This window comes from Corylus avellana, chromosome ca8, assembly GCF_901000735.1.
Source record: "Corylus avellana chromosome ca8, CavTom2PMs-1.0".
Classification (NCBI taxonomy): Eukaryota; Viridiplantae; Streptophyta; class Magnoliopsida; order Fagales; family Betulaceae; genus Corylus; species Corylus avellana.
Window position 1 is genome coordinate 20,555,473 of NC_081548.1, and position 11,318 is coordinate 20,566,790.

General features: G+C 40.4%; 1 protein-coding gene across 1 annotated transcript in view; it reads left to right on the forward strand.

Moving 5' to 3' along the window:
* The window catches only part of LOC132191022 (probable LRR receptor-like serine/threonine-protein kinase At1g56140), a 50,033-nt gene that overhangs the window by 19,950 nt on the left and 18,765 nt on the right, over positions 1-11,318 (forward strand). Inside the window, exon 15 of the mRNA XM_059606040.1 lies at positions 1,599-1,664. Coding sequence (XP_059462023.1) covers positions 1,599-1,664 — 66 coding nt within the window. The remainder of the gene's footprint in view (positions 1-1,598; positions 1,665-11,318) is intronic.

Here is an 11,318-nt window from a genome sequence, read left to right on the forward strand (position 1 = left end):
GAATCATCACCTGTAATCACAATGTCATCCACTTATAGCACAAGGAGGATGTAGCATGCACTGATATGCAAGTGAAGTACTAAATGATTTGCTTGACATCACTGAAGACCAAACTCCATAACTGCAGCAGAGAACTTTCCAAACAATGCCCATGGTGATTGCTTGGGACCATACAAATCCTTTTTTAACTTATAGACACAACCCTAATACTACCCCTAAGCAACAAACCTAGGGGGTTGCTCCATTTAAACTTCCTCATGTAAATGCCCGTGTAAAAAGACATTTTTGACATCCAATTGAAATAAGGGCCAATTAAGATTAGCAGCATAAGAAATAAAAATACGAACAGAAGAAATTCTAGCAACCGGAGAAAACATCTCATCATAATCAATACCACATGTCTCTGTATAACCTTTAGCAACCAAACGAGCTTTTAACTGTTCAACTAAACCATTAGGGTAAACTTAACCGTGTATACCCATTTGCAACCAACAGTCTTTTTAGTAGGTGGTACTGGAACAAGCTCGCACGAACCATTTTGATGCAAGGCCTTCATTTCCAATTCTATAGCTTGCCTCCAGCCAGAGTCAGATAAGGCATCCTATATTGTCTTTGGGGTGGAAATAGTAGAAAGATGGGAAACAAAGCCAGAGTGGAAAGGAGATAAAGAACTATTGGATACAAACTGACTAATAGGATGTTGAGTAGTGCAAGAACGTGTACCTTTCCGTAGGGCAATGGGCAAGGTCTCAGGTGCATGTGACATCGGATTTGAAGACCGGAAGGATGATGGTGGAGGTGTAGGAGCTGATGGGCGTGGTCGACATGTATAAACCTGGGGTGGAGCAAGGGAGCATGGAGGCAACAAGACTGGAGGAGGAGAGATATGGAGCAAGTGGCAAAATAGACATGACATCGGGCTCAAGGGTAAATTCTCCCAAAGACACCTCAACAGGAAAATAGGGATTAGACTAAACAAATGTGACATCGGCACTAGAAAAGTAGCGACGAAGAACTGGACTATAACAACGATATCCCTTATGAGTTGTGGAATAACCAAGGAAGACACATTTAGTAGAACGAGAGTCAAGTTTATCATAACCAGGAGTCAAATTATGAACATAGCAAACACACCCAAAAACCTTAAGTGGCAAGGCAAACGGGGGTGAAGAAGGATATAAGAGAGAATGAGAAGGATAAGAGACACATTCAGTCCCATCTGCAATTTGAATATCCTCAAAATATGTTGATTGTCTTGGGCATGACTACAGTTTTTGCAGTATGAACCATGATGATAAGGTTGCTTTACCCAATGATTTCACAAAAAGAAAAGTCTGTCCAGAAACCATGTGGCATGTTTTAATTGCCTGCAACATGACACTAATAAGCATTCTAGGTGCCAATATAAATTCATCTCTTGTTAAATTTATTTATAAAGACCAATTGGATGTATATATACTTAGTAAAATGCAAGCCAGTAGGACCTCGTCCATGTGATAGAATGAAATCAATCTACTTGCTTTCTATATTCTTTCTCATTATGAATTTTTGGTGCATTATATGCCTACTTACTCCCACTAACATGCTTTTGCATGCAGAGATTTATCTTACAATGAACTATCAGGAAGTTTTCCGACATGGATAACCACCTCAAATTTACAACTGTATGTCTTTTAAATTCTTATACATCTCTCCTCATCTTTTTCTAGCTTTTACATTTTGGTTTAAAACATCATGCACTTAGGTTCTCATATAGAACTTCTTTTCTAGCTTGTTTTAATCTATCTTGAAAGAATGTAATTCAATAGTCAACTAAAGAATTTCCACTAACCAATTGTGTATATATTGTGTAATTATCTTTATCATTCCTACTTATCATATGTTTTACAAGTAATTATGTCAAACATCCTTATTTGTCTTGTACGCTTGCATTCCTTCTGGTGACTAAATCTCTCTCTCTCGATTGGGTGGTACCCGAAGAAAAAAGCATATACGAATTTTTAAGAAACTTAAAAGTACTTTTCCTTTGTAATGTGATGGGGCCTTTCAATAACGGAGCCTAGCTTATGTGTAATTTCATATGTTATATAGGTTTATAGTTGTCAAAATTTAATGCTATAGGCATGTTTAGAAAAATTAAAGTGCAAGTTTTTTTTTTTTTCTAAAAAAAAATCACTAATCGATTGCTTTTTATCTTAACTAGAAGAAAAGAAAAACTAATGTTTTTCTTTGATTAAGACTCACATAATGATAAATATTTTTATCTGGCATCTCCAAATTGTTGGGGATAGTGCCTAAAAACAAATTTGTATGACATTTTCAATTCATAAATTGGAAATTATGAGAATTACTTGAGAATTTGGAAATTGCATATTAATTTGATCAATGTGGGTTACACTATATGTGATTTAGGTGTATTAATGAGATTAATAACAAGTGTTGTGCAAATTCGATTTGGAGAAGGCTTATGATCATGTAAAGTGTGAGTTCTTGCTTTATTTGTTGAACATATGTGGATTTGGGGAGAAATGGAGGGATTTGATAGCACATTGTATTACTACGGTGTGGTTTTCCATTCTTGTTAATGTTTCACCATTTAGCTTTTTTTCTAGCTCTTGTGGATTGAGACGGGATCTTGGATCCGTTATCGCCACTATTGTTTGTGGTGTTATAGAGGCATTTAGTAGGAGGATGTTTGCTACTGTCGATAAGGGACTTCTGTTTGGATTTTGAGTGTGGTCGAAGAACAATGAAGAGTTGTGAGTGTCTCATTTACAGTTTGCAGATGATACTTTGATTTTTTGTGATGCAAATTGCGAAAAACTACGACATTTGCCGTGTATTTTCTTACGTTTTGAAGCTATTTCGGGATTGAAGATTAATTTAGCAAAATTAGATGGGTTGGCCCATAGTCTTGGTTGTAGAGTATTTTCGTTGCCGATGAAGTATTTGGGTTTGTCATTGGATGCTCCTTATAGGGCTATATCTATTTGGAATGACATTATTGAAAAAATGGAAGGCCGGTTGGCGGGATGGAAAAAACTTTTTTTATCTATTGGTGGTAGATTGACTTTGATCAAGAGTACGCTATCCAATTTACCTACTTATTTCTCTTTTCCCAATTCTAGTGGGAGTGACTAATAGGCTTGAAAAACTTTAGAGGGATTTTGGGGTGGAATTGGGCATGAGTTTAAATTTCATTTAGTGAATTGGTCAAGAATTTGTACTCTGATGAACTCAGGTTGTTTGGGAGTTCGAAATCTAATTCAATTTAATCGAGCTTTTCTGGGAAAATGGTTATGGTGGTATGCTACGGAGAGAGTAACATTATGGAGATTGGTGATAGAGACCAATATGATAGTCTATGTGGAGTTTGGTGCTCTAAGGAGGTAATGGGGGCATTTGGGTTGGGAGTATGAAAATTTATAAGAGGGGGGTGGGAAACATTTTCAAAATTTGTTTTATAGAAGGTAGGTGATGGCTCAGATGTCAATTTTTAACATGATATGTGGTGTGGGGATAGTCCATTGAAGATATTTGACGTGGCACGGATGTGTGGGTGGTGGATAACATGCAATTTTGAGATGGGAATATTCACTGGAATGTAATTTTTACTAGATCGGTTCAAAGTAGGGTTATTCAATAACATGCAGTTTTGAGATGGGAGTATTCCAGTAATTTTTACTGGAATATTCAATAATATGCCTACTTTTGCTATTGGAAACCTCCTTGTAAATCTGTCCAAAGTAGGGTTCAGTTGAATACAGATCTTTGAAGCTATCGAATCCAACAACCTGAACCTACATAGTTGATAACAAAAGAGACCTACTTAAAGCATCAGCCACCTTGTTTTGTGCGCCTGATTTATGCTTTAATATAAAACAAAATTGTTGCAAATAAGCTGCCCATTTCCCATGCCTATGATTCAAATGTTACTACCCATTCAGATACTTTAAAGCCTCATGATCTAAATATAAAATGAAATCCTGCTGATATAAGTACTCTCTCCTATGGTGGATAGCACGCACAGCTACATAGAGCTCCACATCATAAGTTGAAAATCGCAGCCTTGAACCACTTAGCTTCTCACTAAAGAATGCCACAGGCTTCCCTTCTTGACTAAGGACTCCTCCAATACCATGCTTTGAAGCATTGCAATGTAATTCAAAAACTTTAATAAAGTCTGGTAGACAAAGAACCGGTGCTTCTGCCAACTTTCTTCAGCTTCATCAATCCACTTAAATGTCCCCTTCTTCGTGCAATCAGTAATAGGTGTAACTAAAGAGCTAAAGTCCCTGTTAGATGAGTTACTAGGGTTTGTGAGTGAGTCATTAGGGTTTGGGGATATTTTGGTCATTGTAATATTTTAACCCTATATAATAATATGTGTGGTAGGCTACTAAAGAATAAGTTGAATAGCCTCCACCTTTTGTGTCTAAACTGTTCATACAAACTATAACATGGTATCAAAGCCTTAGGGTTTAAATCCTTGGCCCTTTGTTTGTTATTTTAATTTTCTCTCTTTTTCTTTTGGTTGAATTTCTCATCTTGTTGTTAGTGAGTCTCCTTTTGGTGGTAGCACCGCCCATGTGGGCATAGTGCCCACACGGGCAGTGCCTTAATGAAGTTTTAGAGTTGATCTTGGAAACTGTGAGAAAAGAAAAAAAAAAAAAAACGATTTTGTTTGTTTTTGGTGTTCTGTGATGGTGGCCGGCGTGTTCTGTGGTGGTTGGCCGGCATATTCTGTGGTGGTTGGTGACGTATCCGGTTGCCAGGCGTGTTCTGTGGTGGTGGTGGTGGCTAGCATGTTTAATAGTTACTGCCTTGTGGTCGTCGCTTGGGTCTGTAGCCGTAGTTGGTATCGCCGGTGAGGTCTGTCGGACGCCGGCGTGTTTCAACGTGTTTCCAGCGAGCCTCCAATAGGTCTCCGACGAAGGTTCTTGTGTGGTTTAGCTTCTGGTTTTGGTATTGCCGGTGTGTTCTGTCAATAATCAGCTAAGTTCCAACGATCTCCGGCGATGCTCTGGCGACTCTCCAGCGATCCTCTAGTGTGCCTCCGACGAAGGTTTCTGTTTGGTTTTGCTTCTTTTTTTGGTATTTTTGGCGTGGTCTGCCAGTCTCTGGCAAAGTTTTTTTTTTTTTTTTTTTTTCCAGTAGTAGTAGTTCCGGCGAGACTCGTTGGTTGATCACGTGAAATGTGATCGTTGTTAGTTGTCGAGATCCGACTGGCCTTGGTGTTGTCAATTGTATTGAATACCTCTCAATGTGAGGGTTCCTCATATTATATAGAAGTTGTCTAGGTAATTACAAGCTGTATCTCAGCGATTACAGCAATCTAGGGAAACAAATATGGTAACTAAAATCCACCCATTAATTGCAATATACCATAGCTATAATACAAGAACATACCATAACTAGAAAGACTAATTATGGCTAAATATATATGATACCGTATCTGACTGACATCCCCCCTCAAATTGATGCTGGCATCAATTTGCCCACAAGGAACTGTTGATGCTGTCGTGTCATAGCCTTCGTGAAGACGTCAACTATCTGGAGATCAGTGGAAACATGAGGAAGAGAGATAACACGAGTGTCCAAGGCTTCCCGAATAGAATGACAGTCTACCTCAATATGCTTCGTACGTTCATGGTAAACAGGATTAGTAGCTATTTGAATGGCACTAGTATTATCAGCATGAAGAGGAGTAGAATCAGTTTAAGAAAAACCAAGCTCAGCCAGATGCCCACGAAGCCAGACAATCTCAGAACAAGCAGCAGACATTGCTCGGTATTCGGATTCAGTAGATGATTTAGAAACGCGAGCTTGCTTCTTACTCTTCCAAGATATCAAAGAATCACCAAGAAACATGCACCAACCCGTGACAGACCGCCGAGTGTCAGGACATCCTGCCCAATCCGCATCACTATAAGCAACAAGGCGAAGAGGAGAGCCGGTTGGAAAGAACAACCCATGGCCAGGGGACCCCCGAAGATATCGAATGATACGTCGAACAGCAGCTAAATGAAAATGACGTGGAGTTTGCATAAACTGGCTAACCTGCTGGACAGCGAAGGAAATATCAGGCCGAGTAATAGTCAAATAGTTGAAGCTGCCTACCAAGTGTCGGAACATAGTAGGATCAGAGAGAAGATCACCCTCCTCACTTCGATATTCACATTAACCTCCATAGGAGTATCCACCGAAGAAGAATCCTGAAGACCAGCCAGGCTAATCAAGTCCTGGATATATTTGTGTTGATTCAAGAATATACCTGAAGAATCAGTGTGCGCCTCCAACCCCAAAAAATACGTAAGAGGACCAAGGTTTTTCATATGAAAAGAGTCTTGAAGATTCCGCTTGAGATGTGCAATCAAACTGGAGTCGGTGCCCGTAATGACAATATCATCCACATACACAAGTAAAATAACAAGGCCAGTCGGAGTCTTGCAAAGGAACAAAGAAGAATCATATTGACTTTGGACAAAAGGAGAAACGATGTAGAGTAGACCGGAATTTTTCAAACCATGCCCGGGGAACCTGTTTTAAGCCATAGAGAGACCGCTTTAACTTACACACAGCGGCAAATGGAGAAGAAAACAAACCCGGAGGAGGAGTCATGTAAATATCCTCTTTGAGATCACCATGAAGAAAAGCATTTTTGACGTCCATCTAGTGAAGTGGCCAGCCTTGGGAGGCGGCAATAGAAATAATTGTACGCACTGTGGTCATCTTCGCGACCGGAGCAAATGTCTCCTCATAGTCCACCCCATATTCTTGCCTGTTCCCAAGAGCAACTAATCGGGCCTTATACCGATCCAGAGTCCCATTAGAGCGAAGCTTAATCGAGTAAACCCATTTACAACCAATGGCTTTAACATGAGAGGGGCAAGGAACCACGTCCCATGTATGATTGTCCTGGAGAGCCTGAAGTTCCTCATCCATTGTTTTCCGCCAACAAGCATATTTAATAGCCTCGGAAAAACATGTAGGGATGGAAATAGAAGACAAAGTAGCATTAAAAGAAGTGTGAGGAAAACCATACCGATCAGGAGGACGTGATACCCTAGCAGATCGTCGAGGACCAGACTCATAAATTGTCTCAGATGGTGGGTCAATCGGAGGAGTTGTCGGAACAGTTTTAGATGAAGGGTCAGTCTCGGGAAGGGGCAAAGTTGGTAGACGTCAAGTATACACAATTCCAGGTTTGAACCGCTCAGGCAGAAGAGGCAATTCATCAAAACAAGGTAGAATATTATCTCAGGTAATGAGTCAACATGTGTAGAAAAGAAACATTGATTCTCAAAGAACACAACATTACGAGATATACGAAATTTGTCAAAACAAGGATCATAGCAAACATAACCTTTGTGAGAAATACTATAACCCATAAAGGCACATTTCACAGACTGAGCAGAAAGTTTGTGACGTTCATGAGCAGGTAAATGAACAAAACAAACACATCCAAAAGTATGCAGATTAAGATAGCTAGGATGCTGATGATGCAAACGATAATAAGGAGAATCAAAATGCAAGACCTGAGAGGGCAGTCGATTAATTAAGTAAACTGCAGTAGATAATGCCTCAACCCAGAATTTAGAAGGAACAGAGGACTCAAGCAATAAAGTGCGAACAACATTCAAGAGATGGCGGTTCTTTCGTTCCGCCACCCCATTTTGCTAAGGAGTATAAGAACAAGAGCGCTGAGAGACAATTCCTTTGTGGTGTAAGAAATCATGAAACTCGTGGGACATGTATTCTCCACCAGAATCAGACCTCAAAACCTTAATGCCTGTAGAAAATTGATTCTCAATATATGCTACAAAGGTTTGAAAAACAGACAGCACCTCAGATTTGGCCCGAAGAAAATAGACCCAAGTATACCGACTAAAATCATCTATGAATGTCACAAAATATTTATATCGAGCATGAGAAATTACAGGAGAAATGTCTCATACATCACTATGCACAACATCAAAGCATTTTGCAGTACGACTACCATGAGAAGAAAACGAAAGAGTTTTACTCTTACCAAGTTTGCATACAGAGCAGTCAAATGACAAATTTGGAGAAACTCGTTCTTTATTGCCTAACAAACCAGAATTTAACATATGAGACAGAATAACAGAATTTGGATGACCCAAACGTTTGTGCCATACTTCGTTCGGAGTGTTAACTGTCCTACAAGCCAAAGATAAACAACTAGGAATTGAAAAGTACAGTGGAAATAGTTTGCCAACTTTAGGCCCCTTCGCGAGTATCTTCCCTGATACCTGATCCTGTACAAGACAACCATCACGAGAGAAATGGACATCACAGTTTTTTTCAACTAACTGGCCAACTGAAATAAGACTATTAGAAAGTCCAGGAGATACATAAACATCTCTGAATGAAGAATTAATATCTCCTACTTCATTAATAGCTAAATGACTCCCATTAGCTACTCGAATATGAGATGAACCATGATATAGACGAACATTGCAAAGATGATCATACGATCTGGTCATATGGTTGGATGCAGCAGAATCAATAAGCCAAGACTTAGACGTAATAGTACCATTACCTTGGAGCCCTAAGGCAGAAAAGGCTGACATAATCATCTGCTGGACCATTTCAGGAGTAAGAACAGCTGATTTGGGCGCAGAAGAAGAGGTTGAGGACATCACTGGAGCAGAAGAGGTGTTGACTGCAGCCTGATAGGCAGTAGCTTGACGATTCTGAGAGGCCGATTGAGACATTCTTTGATAAAGTGGCCCGGTTTCTTACAGTAATTGCAAGATTTCTTTGCACAATTGGTGGCAATATGACCATACTCCTTGCAGCTGAAACACTGGACCTTACGCATATCCTTACCCTTCCCTTTTCCATAGGCTTTTGGATTCGGGTTGGAATCGTGCTGGAACGTAGCTTGTGTGAGAAGACGCTGCTCCTCACGAAGTAATTTTCCAAAACAAACATCCAAAGATGGAGAAGGATCCCGGTTCATTAAATTTGAGTGAGTAACCTCAAATTCAGAGCGTAATTTCATCAGGAATTGATCTCTCTTGCTCTGCTCATGAACAGCCTGAACAGTAGAGAGCGATGCAGCAGGTACCTTTGCATAAACCATATCAGAAAATTCTCCCCACAAATTCTGAAAACCAGAAAAATACTCCGGAATGGAGAGATTGCCTTGAGTGTAACTAGCAATCTCATATTCCAGCTGAAAACGGCATGCGGTATTGTCCTGATGATAAACCTTAAGCAAATACTCCCACATAGTCTTCGCAGTCTTATAGGGCCTCAGATTGAGCACAATAAGAGGATCAACAGACCCTAAGATCCAAGACATCACACGGGCATCCTTGACCTTCCACTTAGCCAACTCCTTAGTTTCCGTAGGAGCTAGATCACTACCGTCAATATGGCCCCACAACTCTTTTCCCGTAACAAATAATTGAAACTGGAATTCCCAAGCAGAATAATTTTTTCTAGTAAAACGAACCCCAAAAGTCTCGCTAGAAGACATGATAAAATAAGAAAATTAGAAATTAAAACACTTGATAAAGGACTAATAGGCCCACCAGAGTTTATTGGACAGCAAGCCCAAGTCCACACAAGTCAAACACCAATCAGCAACCTCAAACAGCAAGTCCAAACCAGCCAGCCCAGCAAGTCCAAGCCCAACAAGGCCCAAGCCCAAAAATACAATGACCAGTCAGCAACCCAAACCAACAGCACCACTCCGACAGCTCAAAAACAGCAAGCCACACGACAATGTCAACAACGAAACCAGACAACGACGACAGCGTCACACGACAGTCCCGGCAACGAGAGCTTCACCGACAAGAGCGAGATCGAAGAGGGCGAGACTGACGAGATCGAGACCGACCAGAGCGAGAGCGTCACCGACGAGAGCGTCACCGAAGCCGACAGCCCCACCTCCTCCAGAAATCGTCGACAGCCCCAAAACCTCCACCCCGATAGCCCCAAATCCTCTAGAAATTGCCGGCAGCCCCAAAACCTCCACGCCAACAGCCCCAAATCTTCCAGAAATCACCGACAGCCACTCTAAGACTGCTCTGGCAAGGAATAGCAGTCACAAGACCTATCGACAACCTCCACAAAGTCTGCTGACAGCCACTAAAAAGAAATTCCGGTAAGAATAAATTCCCTCCCCTCAACAGAAACTGCCGAATAGCAGTTTAGAACCCTCACCAGAATTATCGACAACTTCCCCTGAAGTTACCGACAGCCAAAGAGACCAATAGCTCAGTCCCGACCCAACTCAAAAAAAAAAAACTTGAATCACAACCCTAATTTAGATGATTTAGGCTCTGATACCATGTCAATTGTATTGAATACCTCTCAATGTGAGCATTCGTTCATATTATATAGAAGTTGTCTAGGTAATTACAAGCTGTATCTCAGCGATTACAGCAATCTAGGAAAACAAATAAGGTAACTAAAATCCACCTATTAATTACAATATACTATAGCTATAATACAAGAACATGCCATAACTAGAAAGACTAATTATGGCTAAATATATATGATACCGTATCTGACTGACAGGTGTTTTGCTGTGGTTCCGACCGGGTGTTGTTGTCCGACGAGATTCTACCGGCCTTGGTGTTTTGGGGTGAGATCCGATCAACCGTCGGTGTTTTGTGTCGAGATCCGACCGACCTTTGTGTTTTGCAGTGGTTTCCAACTGGTTGTTGTTGTCCGGCGAGATTCTACCGGCTTTGGTGTTTTGCGGTGAGATCCGATCAACCGTTGGTGTTTTGCGGCGAGATCCGTTCGGCCTTGGTGTTTTGCAATAGGTTCTGACAGAAACTGAGAAAGACAGAAACTGATTCTTCATTGATTTGAATAATACACAAAACGTTAGCTATATACATCAACCCTAGCAGCAGAAAAGGAAAACTAACTAAGTTATTTCAAATCCCATGATTTATGGGATATAATAGGACACTAACCAAATCAGCCTAATTCTAGGAATATAGGCTGTTACATAATTTCCTAAAATAGCTAACTATACAAGTATAGAATACAAGTCATTAAACACGTTTTCCCACACTCCCCCTCAAGCTGGCGAATAGGTATTTTCCATTCCCAGCTTGGATACAATACTTTGAAACACTGAACTACTTAAACCCTTGGTAAGTACATCAGCAAGTTGGCCATGTGTAGACACATAAGGTGTACAAATCAATCCGCTCTCCAACTTTTCTTTGATGAAGTGTCTATCAATTTCAATGTGCTTTGTTCGATCATGTTGTATAGGATTATGAGCTATGCTGATTGCGGACTTATTATCACAATAGAGTTTCATC